Source organism: Silurus meridionalis, chromosome 4, assembly GCF_014805685.1.
Source record: "Silurus meridionalis isolate SWU-2019-XX chromosome 4, ASM1480568v1, whole genome shotgun sequence".
Classification (NCBI taxonomy): domain Eukaryota; kingdom Metazoa; phylum Chordata; class Actinopteri; order Siluriformes; family Siluridae; genus Silurus; species Silurus meridionalis.
This window is the reverse complement of record NC_060887.1, coordinates 3,696,769-3,723,449: the sequence shown is the minus strand read 5'-3', so window position 1 is coordinate 3,723,449 and position 26,681 is coordinate 3,696,769. Positions and strand designations below refer to the sequence as shown.

At 38.6% G+C, this 26,681-nt stretch overlaps 2 protein-coding genes, 1 non-coding gene and 1 pseudogene across 6 annotated transcripts in view; 2 read left to right on the top strand and 2 right to left on the bottom strand.

Annotated features, from left to right (window-relative positions):
• The window catches only part of LOC124384657 (leucine-rich repeat flightless-interacting protein 1-like), a 794,289-nt gene extending 786,796 nt beyond the window's left edge, over positions 1-7,493 (bottom strand). The window contains exons 1-6 of one of the 4 annotated variants that reach the window (XR_006925441.1): positions 7,299-7,493; positions 6,250-6,328; positions 5,948-6,117; positions 5,478-5,588; positions 5,287-5,373; positions 381-404 (exon numbers count right to left, since the gene is read on the bottom strand). Coding sequence is in view for 1 of the 4 variants with exons in the window: in XM_046847700.1 (XP_046703656.1) it covers positions 5,320-5,373; positions 5,478-5,588; positions 5,948-6,079 (297 nt within the window). In the remaining 3 variants the exon portion in view is untranslated. Of the gene's footprint in view, positions 1-380; positions 405-5,005; positions 5,374-5,477; positions 5,589-5,947; positions 6,118-6,249; positions 6,329-7,298 lie in introns of those variants that run through there. The other 3 variants (XR_006925440.1, XM_046847700.1, XM_046847701.1) reach the window with 3 other exon arrangements.
• Positions 1-26,681, top strand: part of LOC124384578 (zinc finger protein 850-like) — a 1,373,244-nt gene that overhangs the window by 677,588 nt on the left and 668,975 nt on the right. The gene's annotated exons all lie outside the window — the stretch shown is intronic.
• Positions 1-26,681, bottom strand: part of LOC124384668 — a 920,651-nt pseudogene that overhangs the window by 234,797 nt on the left and 659,173 nt on the right.
• trnav-uac lies at positions 14,183-14,255 on the top strand. Its single transcript has one exon. It is a non-coding gene; the product is annotated as a tRNA-Val (tRNA).

Below are 26,681 nucleotides of genomic sequence, written 5' to 3'. Positions count from 1 at the left end.
GGAACAGGACATAACTGAGAGAAGCCAGAGCTGGGCGAGAGAACAAAACAACTGGAGGAACGTGTTGCTCAGCTTGAGGTCACTTTGGAACAGACCACCATGGAGCTCCAGTCTTCCTGAAAATCAATGAGGAACTGGAGAAAACTGTAGAATGTGAGAGAGAGCTGGACAAGAGAACAAAACAACTGGAGGAACGTGTTGCTCAGCTTGAGGTCACTTTGGAACAGACCACCATGGAGCTCCAGTCTTCCTGAAAATCAATGAGGAACTGGAGAAAACTGTAGACTGTGAGAGAGAGGCTGGACGAAAGAAAAAGAGAAGGAACATGTTGCTCAAAAACTTGACATAGAGGAGAGGAACAACACAGCTTCAGACCACCAGGGGCTCCAGGATACCCAGAATCTCTGTGAGGAAAAAGAAGACTTCAGAGAATAAAACAGATCATTATATGAGAGTCCGATGGGAGGAAATTGTTGCTCAGCTGAGACAAGAAAACATTCAAAAGTAAAACATTTATTCCAGCTCATAAATCCTATAAAACATGCAGCATTAAACATGAACTTCCAGCAGATGAACATCTCATAATACTGTCTGGAAGTGAGAAATGTACAGGTTGTTTTACTCCATACACATGAACTTACTTTGATCAGAAACACAATCATACTCCAAATCAATTAATCAATAAAGTCAATAAAAGAATCTCAAACTGCTGTGTGTCTTGTCCTCGCTATTAATGACGTCATTAGAGCTCCACTACTTAATGACCTGCTGTGACAGTGAGCTCTAATACACATCACACTGCCACCTACTGGTCATTTATGATTCTGCAACATTCATAGAGTCACTCCGTCAACTTCCGGTTCTCAACTCGGATTCACTCGCTTTATACACAGTTTACAGCCGTTTTTATCTTATTTATGACTGTAATATCGCTCTTCTCTCAGGAACAACAGAAAAGCTGTAAAGACAATATTTTATCCGCTCTTTACCTCTGTAATGTGCGCATGCGCATAGTGTCAGGTTAAGAGAGACCGGGTTACGTCACAGACGGAGGGCGGGCATCTCCTGTGACGTCACAGTAAGGCAATGTCTATTATTGGGAACGTCTCTGTTTCTCTCATTTCCGAGGTTTTGCTTGTGAGTAAAGAGGCATAAACATGGAGCTCTTCAGAAAGTTGAGAAAGTTTTTTCAAAGCAGAACAACAAAGAAAACTAAGCAGATTGCTGAAATGAAGGAGAAGCTGGAACACATGGAGAAAGTAGAGAAAGACTTGGATGCATTTTCTCTTCTAATGATAGAGAAGATAACAGAAGAGAAAGAAGAGAAAGCCATTCTGCTACAGACGGTGCAAAAGCTGGAGGCTACTTTGGCTTCTGAGCGAAAGCAGCAGGAACAGGACATAACTGAGAGAAGCCAGAGCTGGGCGAGAGAACAAAACAACTGGAGGAACGTGTTGCTCAGCTGAGACAAGAAAACATTTAAAAGTAAAACATTTATTCCAGCTCATAAATCCTATAAAACATGCAGCATTAAACATGAACTTCCAGCAGATGAACATCTCATAATACTGTCTGGAAGTGAGAAATGTACAGGTTGTTTTACTCCATACACATGAACTTACTTTGATCAGAAACACAATCATACTCCAAATCAATTAATCAATAAAGTCAATAAAAGAATCTCAAACTGCTGTGTGTCTTGTCCTCGCTATTAATGACGTCATTAGAGCTCCACTACTTAATGACCTGCTGTGACAGTGAGCTCTAATACACATCACACTGCCACCTACTGGTCATTTATGATTCTGCAACATTCATAGAGTCACTCCGTCAACTTCCGGTTCTCAACTCGGATTCACTCGCTTTATACACAGTTTACAGCCGTTTTTATCTTATTTATGACTGTAATATCGCTCTTCTCTCAGGAACAACAGAAAAGCTGTAAAGACAATATTTTATCCGCTCTTTACCTCTGTAATGTGCGCATGCGCATAGTGTCAGGTTAAGAGAGACCGGGTTACGTCACAGACGGAGGGCGGGCATCTCCTGTGACGTCACAGTAAGGCAATGTCTATTATTGGGAACGTCTCTGTTTCTCTCATTTCCGAGGTTTTGCTTGTGAGTAAAGAGGCATAAACATGGAGCTCTTCAGAAAGTTGAGAAAGTTTTTTCAAAGCAGAACAACAAAGAAAACTAAGCAGATTGCTGAAATGAAGGAGAAGCTGGAACACATGGAGAAAGTAGAGAAAGACTTGGATGCATTTTCTCTTCTAATGATAGAGAAGATAACAGAAGAGAAAGAAGAGAAAGCCATTCTGCTACAGACGGTGCAAAAGCTGGAGGCTACTTTTATTTTCATTACTTTCTTCTTCTACTGTTTTTCTAATGTTCAAATACCAGTCTTATGCTTATTGTGTGAATGTTATTATTCCCAGTACATTTGGTTATCAGGCTGCTTTTCCTCAAACAGACGGAGGGAGAAAAGGACTACACACAGTCTCAGAATAATGTTTATAGGAATCTCCTTTTTATTGTATTTTCTTCAAAGTTAAAATATAAACTTATTACACGTGACTTTTAACCCGTCAATATTCTGGATTTTTTCAGGACCGAATTCATGTATTTATATATGAAAAAAATGTTTTATGACGTACACATTTTTTTCTAAGAAACTTCAGCATCTTTGGATGATGTAAAGCCCAAAGTGTGTTCTTTTAAAAGAGATGTAAATTGTGTATGTAGCACACTGTTGTCAGGAACTTTTACCATTGAAAGTCAGGAAGGTCATTTTCAGCTGTGAGGCCCAAAAGTGGGGCTGAAACCGAACAGGGTTCAAGAAACCGGGTTTATTTTCATATAAGTAACAGTATTTAGTTCAGTAAACTTAAGTTCATTTAAAGGAGAATTCAGTGCTGTTTAGTTCAGTAAAGTCTTCATTTAATCCAAAACTATTCGATTCATTAAGTTCAATTATCCTCAAATTAATATTTTTACATTCAATAAAAACAAATCATTCAGTTTTCATTGATGTTTATTTAGTGAATAATGCATTTAATAAACAATTGGTTTCACTCAGAATGACGTTTTATTTTTAATAAGTAGTAAAATGTGTTTTTATAAAACTCATCTGAAGCATAAAGATAAAAATGCACCAGTTGGTTAAAAGAAAACATTTAAAAGTAAAACATTTATTCCAGCTCATAAATCCTATAAAACATGCAGCATTAAACATGAACTTCCAGCAGATGAACATCTCATAATACTGTCTGGAAGTGAGAAATGTACAGGTTGTTTTTACTCCATACACATGAACTTACTTTGATCAGAAACACAATCATACTCCAAATCAATTAATCAATAAAGTCAATAAAAGAATCTCAAACTGCTGTGTGTCTTGTCCTCGCTATTAATGACGTCATTAGAGCTCCACTACTTCTAATGACCTGCTGTGACAGTGAGCTCTAATACACATCACACTGCCACCTACTGGTCATTTATGATTCTGCAACGTTCAGAGAGTCACTCCGGTCAACTTCCGGTTCTCAACTCGGATTCACTCGCTTTATACACAGTTTACAGCCGTTTTTATCTTATTTATGACTGTAATATCGCTCTTCTCTCAGGAACAACAGAAAAGCTGTAAAGACAATATTTTATCCGCTCTTTACCTCTGTAATGTGCGCATGCGCATAGTGTCAGGTTAAGAGAGACCGGGTTACGTCACAGACGGAGGGCGGGGCATCTCCCTGTGACGTCACAGTAAGGCAATGTCTATTATTGGGAACGCGTCTCTGTTTCTCTCATTTCCGAGGTTTTTGCTTGTGAGTAAAGAGGCATAAACATGGAGCTCTTCAGAAAGTTGAGAAAGTTTTTTCAAAGCAGAACAACAAAGAAAACTAAGCAGATTGCTGAAATGAAGGAGAAGCTGGAACACATGGAGAAAGTAGAGAAAGACTTGGATGCATTTTCTCTTCTAATGATAGAGAAGATAACAAAAGAGAAAGAAGAGAAAGCCATTCTGCTACAGACGGTGCAAAAGCTGGAGGCTACTTTGGCTTCTGAGCGAAAGCAGCAGGAACAGGACATAACTGAGAGAAGCCAGAGCTGGGCGAGAGAACAAAAACAACTGGAGGAACGTGTTGCTCAGCTTGAGTTTATTTTGGATCAGACCACCATGGAGCTCCAGTCTTCCCTGAAAATCAATGAGGAACTGGAGAAAACTGTAGAATGTGAGAGAGAGAGCTGGACGAGAAAACAAACTAAACTGGAGGAACATGTTATTCAGCTTGAGCTCACTTTGGATCAGACCACCATGGAGCTCCAGTCTTCCTGAAAATCAATGAGGAACTGGAGAAAACTGTAGAATGTGAGAGAGAGCTGGACAAAAGAACAAAAACGACTGGAGGAACATGTTGCTCAGCTTAAGCTCAGTTTGAAACAGACCACCATGGAGCTCCAGGATACTCAGAATCACTGTGAGAAAGTAAAAAATAGTGCAGAGCAGGAGAGAGATCATTTGATCAGAGAGAAAGAGCGACTGGAGGAACGTGTTGCTCAGTTTGAGCCCACGTTGAATTTTAAAGAAAAACAAGAGGACGAAAGAGAGAAAACTAAACTTGACATAGAGGAGAGGAACAACTTACAGCTTCAGACCAACAGGGGGCTCCAGGATACCCAGAACCTCTGTGAGGAAGAAAAGAAGACTTCAGAGAATAAAACAGATCATTATATGAGAGTCCGAGAGCGATGGGAGGAAATTGTTGCTCAGCTGAGACAAGAAAACATTCAAAAGAAAAGGAGAAATAGAAAAAAAAGAAGACGACAAGAGAAACAGAGAGTCTGAACACTTTTACTACAGCGAGACACAATAAACACTATTAAATAAATAAAGATTTTGAATTTCAATCATGTCTAATGACTCTTCATCACAGAGAGCATTCAATGATGGTATTTTTTTTCTTGAAATCCACTTTAGTAAAGTCAGTGATGTTTGATTTCCTTAAAGAAAAGAAATTTGACAGAAACTGAAGTTGAGGTATTTTCTTGCAGCTTTAGTGCTTTGTTTAAATTAAATGTGGGGCAGAACCTGATTCACTTAAACATCTGTACTTGATAATTGAGCACATGAAGAAGAAATTCGGTGAGCGTAAGTAAAATGATCATGTAGAAGCTTAAATATGTGCTTCTTAATATCCATATGTGAATGAGGTGCTGTATTTACTTTTCTGACCCATAACTAACACATGGTGTATTTTATCAATCATGACTTAAGAGGAAAAAACATACATTTAGTCTCATCACACAGTTTAAAAGTTTCCCTCATCTCTTCGTAGACTGCAGGAAACTGTGACCCTCCTGCTCTTGTCCTGTCTCCTAAAACAGGAACCAAAAGCAGTTTCAAACCAAAGCATTTACTTCTTCAATTATAAATCATCATTCTTTTAGAATGTGTTTAATGTAGGGATTTTCTCACTTACCTTAGTTTTCTCCTCACATTTCCTGCTCTTCTCTCTGAGCTCTTTCTCCAGATGCTGCACTGAGTCTTGCATCGTGTCCACCTGCGACATCAACAGCTCGTATTTCTCCTCCTGGAAGTTCAACAAACAAAACTTGTTCACTTTTTTACTTTTACACACATTCAGACACTTCTGAGGAAATTCACACTAAAGGGAATTTTGATGAAGTAGAAACTGAGCACTTGACACCACAAAGACGATTTTATTGCATCTCATGTAAAAATTGCAGTAGCAGTTCTACAGAATTCACGTCTCAATGAGAGAAAAAGCTCAGCTTTAGTAACTCATCCTGCTGTTTTAATAAAAAGATTTCAATAAAAAGAGAATCTCAGCATCTCCAACTAGAAATACAATGTGGATTCTGTTCAGGTTCATACAGCAGGTGATGGAACTCATCATGTGCTGCTTAATGCAAGGATTTTCTCCCTTACCGCCATCATCATCCTGCACGCCCTGTTAGTCTGAAGAAGCTCTTCCTCTTTCTGCTGAGCTGAGGACTGCAGTAAGTCCATGTCTGATACCAGTTTGTAGATCTCTTTCTGTAGCTGAACACTGGACTCCATCACCTGCTCGTGTTTCTTCTCAGCTTCATCCAGAAGACCTGGAAGTTTAACGAGACATGTACACACACATTAAGACACTTTTAAGGACTCATTAGAACAATGTTTAGTGTATGAGAGAGGAAATGTCAATAAGAATTTGATTAAAAGCACACACACATGAAAATTCTTACCTGTAGCGCCTCCTTGTTGTGGGTTATAGATTCATACTGGGACTTCAGGACACTGTGAGCCTCGTTCTTGCTCACGCTCCTGAACCACAGCCATGAGGAAGAGGATGAAGGATTTAGTCATTAAGGATTTAGTCATTAATGTTCACATCCACAATGAGGCTCTACTAATATCACCTTCACCACCAGCTTGTGTGTTTAAACCTGAATAAATCCACTATTAAACCATTAAAAACATTTTAACAAGTTATCACAATTTATATTTGAGTAAATATTTGAACACTTTGTCTTTTCCTAACACTGTTTATCAGTTCATTTCTGCTGAACTGAAGCCATTTTTCTTTCCTCTCAGTTTAACAGCAGTTACTGAAGCACACAGAGGAACAACTCAGTCATACACTAGAACACATTTCACTACCACATTTATACCTGTTTTTACATCTTTATTATTTCCTAGAGTGTCCATTAACTGTATAAATGTAGATAAAAATACAGAAACAACATGAAAAGCGAAATACAATTATTTAGCAACATTAGCTAGGCTAACAAACCAGCTAGCTATAATTAGCTTCGAAAGTTTTCTTCCTCAGTCTAAATATCATATTTTTAGTGAACTATAAGTAAACTTATGTACTAATGTAACTTATGTAATCTTATTAACTTAAATATAGTTTTATTCATCTTTTAGTCAAAAAGTAGATGTTTCTAATAAACTAACAAACACAAAAGCAGCGCTAGCAAACCCGGCTAGCATGAGGCTAATGATGATGTCTCCTACACCATTAGCCGAAAGGTCCATTTCTGCTCACTGCAACATTTATGGAAATATTATCACTCTTTATTATCATTCTTTATTTATTTTAGACAAATGTATCCACTTTTTCCTGCAAGTCTGTGATCTTTATGCTAATGATCAGGAGTAAACACAAAATGAGGAACATCGCTTTTCCCCTCTTCACTCCGGTACCGATGATTAATAATAATAATTATTATAATAAATGATAAACTCTGTGTTTTAAAGAGAATACAATCCATAAAGCTAGGAAACTCACCGTTCCAGGTGTTGTACAGTTCGCTTCATCCCGGCAGAAGGTCTTTCCCGGCAGTACAAAAAGATTCGGTTAGGTGAGTTCGACTCCTTAGATTCAGTTCAAGTGACTCGGTTCGATCACTTCTATTCAAAACAATTAAGTTCAGGAGAGTCGGTTCACCGTTTCAGCTCGACCGAGTCTGAATCCATAGATAGTTCCAGATATTTCCTTTCAGCAGTCTCTCAAAACAAAAAAAAAAAAAAAAAAAAAACAGGTGATCAGAATGTTCCTACTCTGTTCCTGGGTTAGTTTCAGGGGTTCACCTCAGTCAGCTTCATCTGGTCATTTATGATTCTGCAACATTCATATAGTCACTCGGGTCTACTTCCGGTTTGTGTGTAATCTTCCCTCTGTAATCTGTACATGCGCAGAGTGTGTGTGTGTGTGTGGGCGTGTGTGTGGGCGTCTGGGTGTGACGTCACAGTAGGACACATGTATATAAGTCAGGTCATGCTTTTGTTTATCATTTGTGAATTTACTCATTCTAAGTAAGGAGACACAGAAATGGAGCTCTTTAGAAGATTTAGAGAATTTTTTCAACGCAGGAGACAGAAACAAAATAAACAGTTTGCTGAAAAGAAGGAGAAGCTAAAACACATGCAGAAAAAAGCAACAGATTTAAAAGCTTTAATTAATCTGATGATAGAGAAGAGCATAGAAGAACAAGAAGAGAACAACTTTCTGGTACAGATCGTGCAAGCGCAGGAGGCTACTTTGGCTTCTGAGCGAAAGCAGCGGTACCAAGACATAAACGAGAGAAACGGCACACACCTTCAGAACTGGGCGCGAAAACAAAAACAACTGGAGGAACGTATTGCTCAGCTTGAGGTCACTTTGGAACAGACCTCCATGAAGCTCCAGTCTTCCCTGAAAATCCACGATGATCTGCAGAAAACTGTAGCATTTGAGAGAGAGAGTTGGGCAAAAAAACGAAAGAAAGTGGAGGAACATGTTTCTCAGCTTAAGGTCACTTTGGAACAGACCACCATGGAGCTCCAGAATACTCAGAATCACTGTGAAACGCTCATCTAGAAACACCCGAGTGCTCGAGAGCAGATGAGAGAAGTGATGCAAGAAATTACACAACTATTAAAAGATGTAGTTGAATCTAGAGACCTGCACAGGACGTATTTTTCAGTCCCACTCCCTCAAAATGTTATTTTATCCAGCGTCTCACAAAAGCTGCTTCTTCCTGCTACTCTGCTTTTTATGTTTCACTTGTTCACTTTTTGAATATAATAATAATAAAAAAAAAGTAAATAAACATTTGTTTTGTTTTATTTAAATGTTCTGCAGTTATCTAATGGTAGGGGATTTGATGTTCTCCTGTATTCCATGCAGTCGGGCATCTCCTCCTCCTGCGCTCCCGTAGTGGAATGTGATGGTGAGACGCCGCTGATTACAAATTTAGAGTGAATTTTTATTTAATATTTGAGTTGGATTTTATAAGAAGGTGTTTATGAAACAACTATCACTCAGTACAAACCCAAATAACCTGCAGGATTTCATCTTCATGATCACAACACTTCAAACAAAACATCTACAGTACATACAGGATTCAGGGCCATTTTTCAATATTTATATGTTACGGTAATTTTGTATTATTTATATTAGGAGTCTTTAATGACTCTGTGCATATGTTTAAAAAAAATGACCATGTTACTGTGTGTACAATGATACTAATTGTGTTCATGTATTACAAACACTTTATTAGGAGCACCTATATATTCATATACACTGTGTGTGTGTGTGTGTGTGTGTGTGTGTGTGTGTGTGTGTGTGTGTGTGTGTGTGTGTGTGTGTGTGTGTGTGTGTGTGTGTGTGTGATTATTTGTACAAAGAGTTCCGTCTCATCACTTTCATTATTTTAGATCAAACATGTGCACTACTACTATCAGGTAAAATACAATGTCCTCGTAGGAAAAACACCAAAAACAAAGTGTCCAAAACTTACGACCCCAGGCTGAAATAGTCCACGAGAAACAAAACAGAGTAAGAACAGGAGCTTTGAGGGTTGGGATTTGGACTGTAGTTTATGTTAACAGTCTGCTACACTGACTCAGGACTACAGTTTGTATCTGATCATCACTTCACCTCAACATCATTTAGCTGTAATAAATGGACATTCAGTGAAACCCAGATGAGGACGGGTTCCCTCTTGAGTCTGGTTCCTCTTAAGGTTTCTTCCTTATGCCGTCTCGGGGAGTTTTTTCTCGCCGCAGTCGCCACCGGCTTGTTCATCAGAGACAAACTTACACATAAAGAACATCTTATTTATTTTTATCACCATATTATCTGTGTGAGAAATGCTCTATTTGTGCATAATATTATGTAATCTGCGAGAAAGAGAGAAAGGGGGGTGACGTCACAGGAGGAGCTCGGGGCGTGTTTGTGTGACATCACAGTAGGACACGTCTTTATAAGTCAGAACGTGTGTTTGTTTCTCATTTCTCATAGACGAAATCTAAGCAGATTGCTGAAAAGAAGGAGAAGCTGGAACACATGGAGAAAGTAGTAACAGAGTTTGATGCATTTATCAATCTGATGATGAAGAAAAGCGCAATAGAGAAAGAACAGAACAACATTCTGGTACAGATGGTGCAGGAGCTGGAGGCTACTTTAGCTTCTGAGCAAAGGCACCGGGAACCAGACATAAAAGAGAGAAACTCCACACACCTCCAGAGCTGGGTGAGAAAACAAAAACAACTAGAGGAACATGTTGCTCAGCTTGAGGCCACTTTGGAACAGAACACCATGAAGCTCGAACCTTTCCAGCATCACTTTGAGAAAGTGAAGAATAGTGTAGAGCATGAGAGAGATCATTTGATGAGAGACAGAGAACAACTGGAGGAACGTGTTGCTCAGCTGGAGGCCACTTTGTTAAATGAGACAAAAAGATGGGAGGACGAAAGAGAGAAGGCCAAAAGAGACATGGAGGAGATGAACACCTTACACCGCCAATCTACCAGAAAGCTCCAGGATTCCCTGAATCTCTGTATAGAAGAGAAGAAGAGAGCAGATCATGAGATTGATAATTTGATGAGATTTATAGTCAATAGTATGAAGCAGAGTGATTTTCTGTAGCTTGTAGATCGTCTCGTCTTTTGATCATTTTTATATCTACAGATTTAAAACTTTAAGGGTACATTTAGTGTGTTTGTGACCATTTTGCACGAGTTTTGCAAATGATTTTATTCTTCCAAAACCCACACAATCGAGTATTTCAACGACCGTATTCACCAAACAAATCTTACAAATCCAGCAGTGCCATCATGCAGCATTACACACGGGGGTCACCACAGCATTTATATGTTTACAGTAATTACACTGATCATTAACACTGTGATTCTGGTCGGTATATAAGGAAGTGCTGAATGTGTGATTAGAATCAGCAGTAATGAAGCAGTAATGAGCACAACATCTCTTATTCTTGAAGGCTGATTTATCAACAGTAATAAATGTGTCAGAAGAACAGACAGACAAGAGTTGAAGTTGTGGACGGGACAGAGGGTCATGAAGCGCCCATAAGAGAATTACATGCTACTTTTTAGAGAATAATGAGGAATGTGGGCGTTACACATGTAGCTGAAGAGGGTTTATCAAGACTGTGTTTGGACTGTGTTATTGGGAACCTCCATGGAACTGCCTGGATTTATTTTTACTGCATAAAGTCTAATACTTTAACACCACAATCCTGGATTCTGAACTTAGTTTCTTTCTTTACTTGGTATTTTAACTTTGTTATTGGATTTGTTGCTATTGATAATAAATCACAAGATCACAATAATCCCATTACATGTTTATGTGATTTTATTGTATCATGCAGTAATAATGCGCTTGTGCTGTGTTACACATTCTTCTTTTTCTTCCTCTTTTGGCTTCTCCCATAAGTCTCCATAACCCTCTGTCCTCTACATCTGCCTCTTTCACCCCAACCTCCTAAATGTTTTCCCTCACCACATCCATAAACCTCCTCCTTGGTCTTCCTCTTTTCCTCCCTCCTGGTGGCTCCATCCTCAGCATTCTCCTATTGATATACCCCATGTCCCTCCTCTGCACATGTCCAAACCATCTCAATCTCGCCTCCCTCACCTGGTCTCCAAAATGTCCTACATGCGCTGTCCCTCTAATAAACTGATTTCTGATCCTGTTCATCGTCGTCAATCCCAATGAAAATCTCAACATCTTCAGCTCTGCTACCTCCAGCTCCACCTCCTGTCTTTTACTCAATGCCACTGTCTCTAAACCATACAACATCTCAGGTCTCACCACAGTCCTATAAACTTTTCCTTTCACTCTCACAGATATTCTTCTATCACAAATCACTCCTGTCACTCTTCTCCACCCACTCCACCCTGCATGCACTCTTTCCTTCACTTCTCTAACACACTCTCCATTACTTTGCACTGTTGACCCCAGGTACCTGAACTCCTCCACCTTCTCCACCTTTTCTCCCTGCAACCGCGCCACTTCACTGCTCTCCTCTCATTCACACACATGTACTCTGTCTTACTCCTATCTCCTGTCTCCTGTATGAACTCGTCCTTCAACCTGTCTATCACCACTGCAAACAGGAAAGGGCTTAGAGCCGATCCTCGATGCAGTCTAACCATTACCTTAAACCAGTCTGTTGTTTCTACTGCACACTTCACTGCTGTCACACTGTCCTTATACATGTTCTGCACCACCCTCACAAACTTCTCTGACACACCAGACTTTCTCATACAATACCACAACTCCTCTCTCCACCCTGTCGACGCTTTCTCTAAATCCACAAACTCACAATGCAACTCCTTTCGACTTTCTCTATACTTCTCCATCAACATTCTCAAAGCAAATAATGCATCTATGGTGCTCTTCCTTGGCATGAAACCATACTGCTGCTCACAGATGGTCACCTATTCTCTCAGCCTGGCTTCCACTATTTCCTATAACTTTATGGTGTGACTGATCAACTTTATTCCCATGTAGTTATCCTTTTCACCTTCCTTAGTGTCCAACTTCTGTTACAGCTTTAACAGTCATCACATCTCCTTAACTCGCAGGAGGTCCTGGGTTCGACCCCCAGTGTAGCAATCATTGATCTTCATAAAGTGGATAAGATGATCTACTCTAAAAAGCTGGAAAATCAGTTTTCAGCCAACAAGCCTGCTTCACTGAAGAAAGGCCTGAGAGACATGGTGCAGTCATAAAAAGCTGGAGCTTAAAATGCTCAAAACAGTGGAGATAATTGTGGATTTTAGGTGAAACCCCCCTGCTCTCCCCCCACTAACCATCATGAACAGCAGTGGAGTCATTCAGGTTCCTGGGCACCACCATCTCTCAGGGCATGTAGTGTGACAATTGACAATTGACTCCATTGTTAAAAAGGCTTAACAGAGGATGTACTTCCTTCACCAGCTTAGAAAGTTCAACAGGAGTTGCTTTAATAACTGTCTGGTTCTGCTCAGCTGTAAAATCAGACATCAGAGGACTACAGAGGACAGTTTAGACGTCTGCAATGGTTATCGGTGTCCTCCTGCCCACTTTTCAAGAACTGTATACATCCAGAGTGAACAAAAAGGCTTTAAAAATTGTGTTAACCACTAAACAATGGAACTACAAATGGAACAATGGAGCACATGGGACTCAGCTTTTGTCTCTCCTTACAGTTTTATGGCCACGCTATGGTTTAAAAGAAGAAGAAACACACACTTACATAATATTTGTTTTATACATGATTCCACTGGGAGTCAAACCCAGAACCTCCTGCATGTAAAACAGAAGTGATGAATCACTACATGGAACATTTTTTTTTGCATTAAGTGCATTAAGATGCTGGAGATTTATCACTCGGTGGTCATGAGCCTACTGTGTGTGGTCTTCTGAGGAAGCAGCATTTTACTCAGTAATGTCAGCAGCAGTAATAAACTCATTTGCATGGCTAAAACTATTATTGGGCAAAACCTGGGAACATTTGAGTCAGTGAGTTTTCTAAGTTTAATTCATATTTTTCCACTGAGATTTTGAGAATGATGTTTATCTTTATGTACATTAGACATAATCTTTTTTGACAACAGGTTCCGTAGTGTACTGGTCATCATGTCTGCTTTACATGCAGAAGGTGCTGGGTTCGAACCCCAGTGGAGCCATCCCCTTGAGTTTCTGATTCTACTTTTGGAATGCTTTTTGTCCAATGCTGTTACAAGCACAATGCAGAAAAATGTCAACCTGTTTTTATTTGCAGAATTGAGTAAAAGTTTTATGGAATATCTTAACTTTCTTAACATAACTGGTCACAAAAACATAAATTTCATTCACCAGCTGCATGGTTCCACTGGGGGTTGAACCCAGGACCTTCTGGGTGTGTAAAGCAGATGTGATGACCACTACATTATGGAACCACACAGTCAACTAAACAGCATTAATGAGCAGAAATAACGATTCAGGCAAAATAATTTCCAGCTTGCAACTATACAGTTTTGGGAAACTTCTTCCCAATGTACCCTCAGCTTTCTGATCTCAGTTGACAGGATCACAAGTTATTTTCAAATTTTATAGTACATGATTAATTCATTAATATGAGGAAGATTAATCCTCATCATTGATCCTCATAGAGTGTCTAAGAGGAGCTACTCTAAAAAGCTGTAAAATCAGTTTTTAGCCAACGACCCTGCTTCAGTGAAGAAAGACCTGAGAGACATGGTGCAGTCATAAAAACCTGGAGCTTAACACGCTCAAAACAGTGGAGCTGATTGTGACATTTGAGTCAGTGAATTTTCTAAGTTTAATTTATATTTTTCCAGTTAGATTTTGAGAGATATGTTTCTATTTATGCACATTGGACATCAACCTTCTCAGCAGCAGGTTCCATAGTGTAGCGGTCATCACGTCTGCTTTACACGCAGAAGGTCCTGGGTTCGAGCCCCAGTGGAGCCATGCCCTTGAGTCTCTGATTATAATGTTGGATTGCTTTTCCTCCATTTCTGTTTCAACCACAATGCAGAAACATGCAAAACTGTTTATTTATTTCCAGGTTTGAGTAACAATTTGTGAGTCATATATAAACCTCACTCATGTTTGCAACCTGCATGGTTCCACTGGAAGGACCTTCTGTGTGTAAAGCAGATGTGATGACCACTACCCTATGGATCCACACAATCATCTGCACAGCATAAATGAGCAGAAATAATGATTCAGGCAATATGTTTTCCAGAGTGCAACTATACAGTTTTGGGAAACTTGTTCCCAATGTACCCTCAGCTTTCTGTTCTCGGTTGAGAGGAATACAAGTGCTTTTCTAATACTGTATGAGAGTGTGTGATCTGGAGTCTGTGCAGCGGCTGCTGTTCTCACTCTATTTATTCCAGCTCTTTTTTAAAGTCGTGTTACATCCTCGATGACTTCAAACTTTACTCTTTACACTATTAATACAATTCTAAAATGAATTGTATTGATTTGTATGAATCATCTTGTACGAATTGTATGAATGAAGAATATTAATACATTTTATTCACTCTATGGTGCTCGGTGGTCAGGGATAAAACACACAGCACACATTATGACGCGTCCACTGCAAAAAATATCCGTCAAAATAAAGAAATAAAAGCATGATTTAAGAAGAAACTCTACAGACTAGAAACAAGTCAAATGATTTGCCAGTGCAGTAAAATAATTACACTTGGTAAGATTTCTTGAAATAAGAAGTGATTAAAGCGATGCTGCAGCACTCGTGTGTCTGTTTTCTGAAGCAGCTTCTGCACCTGACGCACAGCACGAGGACTCGACTTCTTTGATGGACCCTTGTGAGGTCTGTTTCAGGATGTTACTGATCTTCTTATCGCCTCGGCATCATGGTGGAGTCTCCTGTCATCAGAGAGTCTTTACCATGAGGTGCAGTGTAGAACATCCAGTGGTCAGTATGAGAGAATTGAATAACAGAATAACATTGGATTTTTTTTTCCATTTGATGAATTTTAAGTTCATTCATTTTTTCATTCATGTATTTTTGCTCTTGTTGTGAAGTGAAGTTTGTGTCATTGCTGCTACACTGTGCATCTGAACGATCACGACTCAAATCTCACAATAAACTTTAGGGTTTTATCACATTTTCTACTTTCATTCATCTGATTGTCTCCCCAGTGTCCAACTGCTCCATGGCTTTGTGTATCAGTCACCTCACAACTATAGCAAAGAGTTTTTATTATTGAGCGAGTAAATTCCAAGTGATTCAGTGCTTATGCTCAGAGACTGACCTGATTTTTTTCAACTACTGCTGAATGTTTGTTTACATTCACAATATTCAATATTATATGCACATTATATTCCACATGGATCGTGCAGTACAGTGTACAAGTTGTTAATAACATTCTTGTGTATGTTTCTATTTTCTTTATAGTGATTAATCTGTAGGATAAATCATATAAATGTGGAAATCTTCATATAATAATCATAAAAATTTATAATTTTAGAATATAAAAGTATGTTTAAATGTAGACCTTTAGGTACTAAAGCACCCTATTGCAATAAAGTATTATTATTATTATTATTATTATTATTATTATTATTATTATTATTATTATTATTATTATTATTATTATTATTAATATTATAATGACAAACTGTGTTTATAAAATGAACATGAAATAAGGCTGTAATACTGCACTGTATTTAACTGTCTGAACCAGATTTATTCTAGTTTTAAACATATTGATAGTCATTTTATTTATTTTTGTTGTATTTTGATGTTTTCAATTTCATTTCAGTAAATTATGACTTTATGTTTTTAATTTATTACCCAGTAAAAGCCTTGATATTTATAAATGTGTATTTAAAACACAGATATTTAAAAAAGAATAATACATCAAAAGATCTAATATCTACCAAACTACAAAATCACTCAGTGTTGAATTGAGGTTTTGGACATTTATTCCAGCTCATAAATCCTATAAAACATGCAGCATTAAACATGAACTTCCAGCAGATGAACATCTCATAATACTGTCTGGAAGTGAGAAATGTACAGGTTGTTTTACTCCATACACATGAACTTACTTTGATCAGAAACACAATCATACTCCAAATCAATTAATCAATAAAGTCAATAAAAGAATCCCAAACTGCTGTGTGTCTTGTCCTCGCTATTAATGACGTCATTAGAGCTCCACTACTTCTAATTACCTGCTGTGACAGTGAGCTCTAATACACATCACACTGCCACCTACTGGTCATTTATGATTCTGCAACATTCATAGAGTCACTCCGGTCAACTTCCGGTTCTCAACTCGGATTCACTCGCTTTATACACAGTTTACAGCCGTTTTATCTTATTTATGACTGTAATATCGCTCTTCTCTCAGGAACAACAGAAAAGCTGTGAAGACATGATATTTTATCCGCTCTTTACCTCTGTAATGTGCGCATGCGCATAGTGTCAGGTAAAGAGACCGGGTTACGTCACAGACGGAGGGCGGGCATCTCCTGTGACGTCACAGTAAGGCAACGTCTATAATTGGGAATGCGTCTCTGTTTCTCTCATTTCCAAGGTTTTTGCTTGTGAGTAAAGAGGCATAAACATGGAGCTCTTCAGAAGGTTGAGAGATTTTTCAAAGCAGAAGAACAAAAGAAAACTAAGCAGATTGCTGAAATGAAGGAGAAGCTGGAACACATGGAGAAAGTAGTGAAAGACTTGGATGCATTTTCTTCTAATGATAGAGAAGATAACAGAAGAGAAAGAAGAGAAAGCCATTCTGCTACAGACGGTGCAAAAGCTGGAGGCTACTTTGGCTTCTGAGCGAAAGCAGCAGGAACAGGACATAACTGAGAGAAGCCAGAGCTGGGCGAGAGAACAAAAACAACTGGAGGAACGTGTTGCTCAGCTTGAGGTCACTTTGGAACAGACCACCATGGAGCTCCAGTCTTCCTGAAAATCCATAAGGAACTGGAGAAAACTGTAGACTGTGAGAGAGAGAGCTGGACAAGAGAACAAAAGAAAGTGGAGGAACACGTTGCTCAGCTTGAGGCCACTTTGAAACAGACCACCATGGAGCTCCAGTCTTCCTGAAAATCCATAAGGAACTGGAGAAAACTGTGGACTGTGAGAGAGAGCTGGACGAGAGAGCAAAAGAAAGTGGAGGAACACGTTGCTCAGCTTGAGGTCACTTTGGAACAGACCAACATGGAGCTCCAGGATACTCAGAATCACTGTGAGAAAATAAAAAATAGTGCAGAGCAGGAGAGAGATCATTTGATCAGAGAGAAAGAGCGACTGGAGGAACGTGTTGCTCAGTTTGAGCCCACGTTGGATTTTGAGGAAAACAAGAGGACGAAGAGAGAAAACTAAACTTGACATAGAGGAGAGGAACAACTTACAGCTTCAGACCAACAGGGGGCTCCAGGATACCCAGAATCTCTGTGAGGAAGAAAAGAAGACTTCAGAGAATAAAACAGATCATTATATGAGAGTCCGAGAGCGATGGGAGGAAATTGTTGCTCAGCTGAGACAAGAAAACATTCAAAAGAAAAGGAGAAATAGAAAAAAAAGAAGACGACAAGAGAAACAGAGAGTCTGAACACTTTTACTACAGCGAGACACAATAAACACTATTAAATAAATAAAGATTTTGAATTTCAATCATGTCTAATGTCTCTTCATCACAGAGAGCATTCAATGATGGTATTTTTTTTCTTGAAATCCACTTTAGTAAAGTCAGTGATGTTTGATGTCCTTAAAGAAAAGGAATTTGACAGAAACTGAAGTTGAGGTATTTTCTTGCAGCTTTAGTGCTTTGTTCATTTTGTCCACTGTAGTCCACTGAAAAGCAAAGTTTAAAACTGTGTGCTCATGTGTGTATCAGTGTTCTGATTTAATCAACTGAATAGTCCGTGTAGGTCACAAGAGTGTGTGTGTGTGTGTGTGTGTGTGTGTGTGTGTGTGTGTGTGTGTGTGATGTAAAGTGTTTGAGTAAATGTACTGTTACTGTACTTGAGTAACTATAAGTGACTTCCTGTCTGATGAACTGTTCTGTATTGGTCCTGTTTACTTCAATAGTAAGGAATGTAGACCTGAGATCCTGATTATTGGTCTTTTATTACCCATAAGGCAGTGGTTTTTAACCTTTTTTGAGGCGTGACTCATTGTTTACATGAAGAAAACACAGTGCATGTAGGGGTACGGCCATGGGCGTAAATTTCATTTAACAGTAGGGGGGACAATAAATATAAAATTTCTCATGAGCAATTTTTGAAGGGGGACACAAATAATACAGTCAAATTGTACTTACAGTATAAAGACACGGTGTCCCCACAGTGAAAAACTTTGTTTCTATCATTATTATTGTAGCATGGAGACTGCGTCAATTACAATGGTAATTCAAAGCTCTTTACATAAATAAAGTAAAACTATCATAAAAAATAATCACAACAATAAAAACAAGGAATTAAAAAAAGGGTTTAACATTTTATTTACAAATTAAAACATTTAAGAACAGAATAGAAACTGATTATAAAAATACAGTGTGGTCAGTTGGGATGTAGCACAGTGATCATTTAGTAAATGCACAGATAAACAATATGCTAATTGTGTGTTAATGTAAACATTATACCAAGTCGTCCCAAATAAAACACTGCATGTGAAACGGCTTTGGTGTGTTAGTGTCAGTGCACTATGCTACAAGCTATTGTAAACAAGCTAACGTTCACTAGATAAGTGATATTTTAATCTCTAATAGAGCAGATTCATGGAAAATTACATCCGAAATCAGCATTTTTGCCGCAACTAATTTATGAATGAGTCTGCATCAACTACATTAAAGAGAATCGCTTTATTTAAGGTGAATAAAATCCTTTAGTTAATGGAGTTGAACATTAATTGAGGCGCAGACACACACCTGACTCGTGTGTGTAGAGAAGGTGAGATGAACTGGGAAAGCAGGCAGTGGGTCAAACCACTGTGAGGAAGGAGAGGGGGGAACTCAACTGTTTCTAAATGCAGTTTTGCGTTGTGTTTATTTTACTTAAACAATTATTTTAGGTATACATACATATATTTTTCATATAATAGATAATACATATAATAGAGAGTGCGATTTAAAAAAAAAATGTTTTGGGGGATTCAGGATTTACCCCCGTGGGTGGTCAGAATGTTCCTACTCTGTTCCTGGGTTAGTTTCAGGGGTTCACCTCAGTCAGCTTCATCTGGTCATTTATGATTCTACAACATTCATATAGTCACTCGGGTCAACTTCCGGATTGTGCGTAATCTTCCCTCTGTAATCTGTACATGCGCAGTGTGTGTGTGTGTGTGTGTGTGTGTGTGTGTGTGTGTGTGTGTGTGTGTGTGTGTGTGAGAGAGAGAGATAAAAAGAAAGAGAGAGAGAGATAAAAAGAGAGAGAGAGAGAAATAAAGTGAGTGCCATGATGATGTCACAGGCAGAGGGCGGGGCATCTAGGTGTGATGTCACAGTGTGACACGTCTATATAATTCAAAGCGTGCTTTTGTTTCTCATTTGTGAATTTAACAAGTGTAAGTAAAGAGACACTAAAATTGACAACCACCAAACAAACAAACAGCAGCAAGAAGCAGCAGCGATTAGCAGCAACTAAAAAAACATTACAAATCCTCTTCTATTGAACATTTCTTCATACAGGTACCTGGTAAGTCGTCTAAATAATTATGGCAGAATATTGTAGATTATTTAGTAGAAGACTCGAAAAGTACAAAGTCATTATTTAGCGACATTAGCATGGGTAACTAGCCGGCTAGCTAAGATTAGCTTTTATAGTTTAACTTTTTATATTAATCCAACAAATGTACCTAATAATTAGTATAGAATCTATTAGATACAATGAAGTAGCTTAATTTAACCTATTTATCCCATATTTTAATCAAACTCATGTAACCTGTTTACTCCAAGTATAATTAACATAATATACTAATAAATAGAGTAGAATAGGGTCAGACTGGGACTACAATTTTAATAATCCTTGCAGCCGTGGCATGTTTTATCTGTTGTGGAATTCCTTGTCATTGTTTAGAGAATACGTACAACTCCCAGTGTATAAAATTACAGGTGAAGAGTCTTCTACAGAAAACATCTCCACAGATATGGATCAAAACATCTATGTGGATTTGGATGGAGGGATTATGGCCCTAGTCAATGAGAAAAAATGACTGTAACAAACGTTTCCTTATAACTAAAAGCACTAAACCCTTTCTATGCTTTAATTCTGATCCTTTGATTATATCGTATATAAATCATGTTGTTGTTGTGTGTATTTTATGCTGTGTGCAGGAACATGGCAGCTGGTGAACAAAGGTGGCCTTTGCAAGGTATGCGTCTGCATCAACACACGTGTGCGCACATCAAAGCATGTGCTGAGGGGTATCGCTTCGACTTTGACACCTTTAGAGCTCCCTGCAATGCTTGTTATTTACTTGTTCTTCAAAAGCACTGCCTGTGGTGCCTGGAGCAGCCCACCTGTCCTTTAGGTAAACAGTGCCATAATTTACCCCGTAAATGGTTCAGGTTTCCACCAAAAAAGGACGAATTCGTTTGGAAAAATGATGCGGACCCGTTCAGACCGGTGATGGACATTCTGCACCACGCTGACATGTTCTCCCAAATGGAATGTGGCTAGATTCCATCCAGAACTCTGTCTATGATCTTCCTGCAGGACTTCAGCTGATCACCCGTATCTTTCATGTGCGTAGGGCTATTACCCTTGTCCAATCGTTTCGAGTTCCTGCCAGCTCGCTGGTTGCTCCGAGAACTCACAGTTTTCTCTTCACAGACTTCGTCATGCAAAGCACCTTTGTAACGTACTACACCATCACCTTCTGTGGCTATGTTCTATGGACAACTGAACCAGCGAAACATCGTGATTGGAATTGTCGTCCTATCCTTTGTCGCAAATGTCACACAATCGGAACAGACTCAATGGTATTCTCATCGAGTCTTCACGGTGTTGATTTGAGGATTCACAGTGCGGTGTGGTCTGCACTGAAGTCTCACAGTTCTATATCTGCTCTTTTGCCGGACTGGATCAGAAGACTATCACCCATTCCAGTAAAAAAAAAGGCAAGTGAGTCTGGACATCAAGGACAGGAACTGAAAGCTAAACCTCTCCATGTCCAATAATAATTAATAAAATCAATAAAAATCTAAAATATGAAATCACTTGTTTATTGAAGTGTTCGACATCATTTAAATCCTGATTCTAAATCAGTGTTTCTCAACTGGAGGATGCTTTTAAACTAAATAATTAAAATCCACATGATAAACTTTTGGGAAAATGTGACAAAAGTAAAATTGCACAATTTTTAAAAGATGAAGTTAAACCATGATTTTTGTCTTTCTTTTAAACACCGTATGACCTCCTCATGGATTCTTGCATCTTGTTTATATCCCTCTTGTGGGGCAGGGGGCTGTGGCTCGGGGTCATAATGCTGAGGGTGGGGGAGGTCAGGAGGAAGAGGGAAACTGGTCCTCAGTGCCACATTGTGCAAAACACCACACACCATTTCCCACTAGAAACAACCTGTTGTCATTAACCCCAGAGTGGTGAGGACCTGTATTTGGACGGGGATGGCATAGTTCTGGCGTGTTGCCCTCTGTAGTACTGGACCCAATTCAGCACATAGATCCAGGAGCTGTAGGTATCTAAATCAGCTTATTATCCAGTCATCATCATGGGCCAGGAAATCATCATGGTCCCTGGAGACTCTTTCTCTCCTTAATCTTCCATTGGTGTAATCCTCCAGCAGTGCCATCATGCAGCATTACACACGGGGGTCACCACAGCATTTATGATTTATTCCAGCTCATTATGGAAAGATAAAATAAACTGATATTTGGTCCTGTGCCATGAACATAAAAGCAATAATAGCTACAGAAAAGCTCCTGCTTCCCTCTGTAGCAGGTATTTAAATCCCATTTAAAATGCTTTCAGTGATTCTACATTCTGTTTATATGAAGTGTTTTAACAGTTTGCATGTTTATTTGCTGGATGGAGCATTTAAGTGCATTTTAGGTGAATTTATGAACCACATCTGGCTGGAAAAGACAAGTGTCCAAATACTTTTGACCACACAGTGTGTATCAGCTAAAAAGCAGCAGCTTCAGATCAGTCGCGTTTCCACTGGGATTCAACTCTGAAAAGATCACTTTTGATTTTTATTATATGAAATATTTTATATGATATATTTGATATTATTTGTTTGGACTTTTCTTTCCTCAGCATCACTTTGATTTTCCTCCTGTAGCTCCGAGAGACGGCGTGTTCCAGGTGGAGGATGAAGACCCTCTGCTGGGATGAAGCGATTTGTACGACCCCTGGAACGGTGAGTTTCCGAGCTTTATGGATTTTATTTTCTTTAAAACACAGAGTTTATCATTTATTATTATTATTATTATTATTATTATTTAGAAACAAATCACCCATAAAATCCCCAAACAGGCGGAAAGGTGATCAGGACCATCGGTACGGGAGTGAAGAGGGGAAAAGCGATGTTCCTCATTTTGTGTTTACTCCTGATCATTAGCATAAAGATCACAGACTTGCCGGAAAAAGTGGATACATTTGTCTAAAATAAATAAAGAATGATAATAAAGAGTGATAATATTTCCATAAATGTTGCAGTGAGCAGAAATGGACCTTTCGGCTAATAGTGTAGGAGACATTATCATTAGCCTCATGCTAGCCGGGTTTGCTAGCGCTGCTTTTGTGTTTGTTGGTTTATTAGAAATGTCTACTTTTTGACTAAAAGTCGAATAAATAAATAAATAAAATAAAGTTTACTTATGGTTCACTAAAAATCTGGTAGTTAGACTGAGGAAGAAAACTATAGAAGCAAGAATAGCTAGCTGTCTAGTTAGCCTAGCTAATGTTGGTAAATAATTGTATTTCGCTTTTCATGTCCTTTTCTGTATTTTGATCTACATTTATACAGTGAATGGACACTGTAGAAAATAATAAAGATGTAAAAACAGGTATAAATGTGGTAGTGAAATGTGTCCTATTGTATGACTGAGTTGTTCCTCTGTGTGCTTCAGTAACTGCTGTTAAACTGAGAGGAAAGAAAAACCCCAGGCCTCCTCACCTCACCTACATCACTACCTGACTGTTAGATTTTTATCATGCCCAAACGAAACTTAATTCTTGTAGAGGTTTTCCATACGATCTGCGATACCCGTAGTGCCTTTCTGATCAGGGAAGAATCACACCGCACACAGCAAATGCTTCCTCTTCAGTTTATTGCAGGCGGCAGAACGTTTATATACACATACAAAGAAAAGAAACCTGACCTAGTTGTTTCCTGTTTAGACAAGAGGATATACTAGCTGGCGATGTGTGAGTCCAGATAAGGACTCCCTGTTTACCTTAAAGACTAACATCGTAAATATTCTATAGACACTGAGCAGACAAAGGAATGTGTGTGAAACAGTGTGAAAACCATCTTAACACTAACACTGACTTTACTAACACTCTTGTTCTGATGATGAAATGTCCACAAGCAGACTCCAAAATCTAGTAAAACATCTTCCCAGAAGAGTGGAGGCAAATATCAGCACAAATTGGGACTAAATGTAGAATGTGATGCTCAAAAAGCACATACCGTACTTATGACCAGGTGTCCGCGAAGTTTTGGCAAAATAATGTATATATACCGTAAATAGATAGATAGATAGATAGATAGATAGATAGATAGATAGATAGATAGATAGATAGATAGATAGATAGAACTACATATTTTCCTTCAATAAGTCTGGAAATGCAGCCATTACGCTCTCACACAGTCGTTACTCTCTTTATGTCCTCATTTTCAGTCCTAACTATAATGATGTTTATGACAAAACTGGCATGAAGAAACGTGTTCACATGTCACATTTTCATCTTCAAATTGTATCTCGGGTGGTGATGCCACTAATTCATGCTGTGATTTTGCCAAGGTGTTAATGATCAGTGTAATTACTGTAAACATATAAATGCTGTGGTGACCCCCGTGTGTAATGCTGCATGATGTCACTGCTGGATTTGTAAGATTTGATTGGTGAATACGGTTGCGGTCGTTGAAATACTCGATTGTGTGGGTTTTGGAAGAATTAAATCATTCGCGAGTCTCCTGCAAAATGGTCTTAAGTTTTTTTTTAAATAATAAAAATGACTAAAAACACTACTAGACTACTAGAGCACACTGAGGCAAAATGTCTGAAGCTCAAGACAGAGGAGAATCGCTGAGTGCTACAGAAATTACTTCATTATTAAAGAAAGGAACATACAAGTGAAAACCTTGGCCTGTTTTTTTTTTTTTTTATATTATTTTAGTTGATGTTCCAGGCTCTGAAAAGTTTTTTATTCATGTCCATTTTTATTATTTACACAAAAAGTAAACATTTAAATAAAACAAAACGTCTGTTTATTTATTTTTATTTTTTAATTATTATATTCAAAAAGTGAACAAGGGTGACTGTTAGATATTTATCATGCCCAAATGAAACTTTTTCCATACGATCTGTGATGCCCGTAGTGCCTTTCTGAATTCAGGGAAGAATCACACCGCACACACCAAATGGTCTTCTTCGGTTTATTGCAGGCGGCAGAACGTTTATATACACATACAAAGAAAAGAAACCTGACCTAGTTGTTTCCTGTTTAGACAAGAGGATATACTAGCTGGCGATGTGTGAGTCCAGATAAGGACTCCCTGTTTACCTTACAGACTAACATCGTAAATATTCTATAGACACTGAACAGACAAAGAAATGTGTGTGAGATAGTGTGAGAATCATCTTAACACTAACAATGGCCACTTTAAATCATTTATGATTCAGCATCACACACCAAAACATAGGATGTTCATCCCGGGAACAGAACCGGTGACATAAACTGCAAATGAAAAGATAAAGACGAACAAAACATTCAGATTCCATTTAATCCTTTCCCTACATGCATATAATCCTTCATCATCACCACTCTTACCATCGTCATCAAACATTGCAACATACAAAGTATAATTCCAATATGTCTATTAGCAGTATTATAAGGTATACATAACAGTTTCTTCTCACTGAATAATGTATTTAAAGAGAATAATGAAAAATTCGGAGTCTAGTTACAACTATGCACATATAGTTATAGAATTTAGACCTAGAGCAGGTATCAGGGTGAGCTAAACTAAACAGTCAAGTGAGTCAGATCTTCACCCCGGAGGTGGCCCCCTTTCTACTATAAAGAAAGGATCTTTCCGTGGGCTCTTAACTGTTTCAGCCCTGAATACTCACTTAGGTAGGCTTCTTAGGCCAACAGACCAATTAGTGCATAGAATAAGTGGGTGCTGTTTTGATCCTGCTTGCGTGTATCCACTGTGGCTGATAATCAGTCAGAACTCCAGTTCTGGTTACAGCTAGAACAGTCACTGGACCCAGATACTTCGGCTCACAGACCTTGGTAGGCTTCAGACTTCTTATCAGGACCTGCTGATTAGGCACAAAAGGGTGTGTTGGCTTATCTGTGGGCAGAGGAAGAGTTAGTGAGACATCAGCACTGATAGAATTACCTAAAGAAGAAGTGCCAGTGCATCCGCTGACCCATGGGGTCGGGAAAGGTTAGAACATAAAACTTTTAAAGGGTTAGTTTTGTTGAAGATGGGGTCATTCTCATTTCTGTGAGTACTACCGGGAGAACAACAGTCCAATTTCGGCCTGTTTCAATGCAGGCTTTAGTAACACGTTTCTTAATGGTTCTGTTTGTTCTCTCTACCACTCCAGCTGACTGTGGGTGATAGGGATTATTAAAATAACAGTCACTTGCTAAGCTTTTAGCCAAAAGTTGTGTTACCTTCGAAGCAAAAGGTGTGCCGTTATCACTTTTATTCACACTAGGAATACCAAACCTAGAGATGATCTCTTTTGTTAATATTTTGACAACCGTTTTAGCATTCTCTGTCGCACATGCAAATGCTTCTGGCCACTTACTGAATCTGTCAACTATAACCAACATGTATCTCAAATTTCCTACAGGTTGCATATGTGTAACTATGGCCACTTTGGCAGGTTAAACAGCTTTTAAAAGTCGCCTATAAGATTAAAATGTGCTATGGGCTTTCCATCAGCTGTTTTAAAGTCTTTTTGCTTCCATGTGGCAAAATCATGCACAACACCATAAGCATACTTAGAATCAGTGTATATAGTCACTACTTTACCTTCAGACTACTGACATGCTCTTGTAAGTGCGACCAACTCTGCAGCTTGTGCTGATGTGTATGGTAATGATTTAGCTTCAACTATTACATCAGGTAATCTTACAACCGCATATCCACATAAATACACACCATCAGAAGGTTTTGAACATGAACATCTACATATA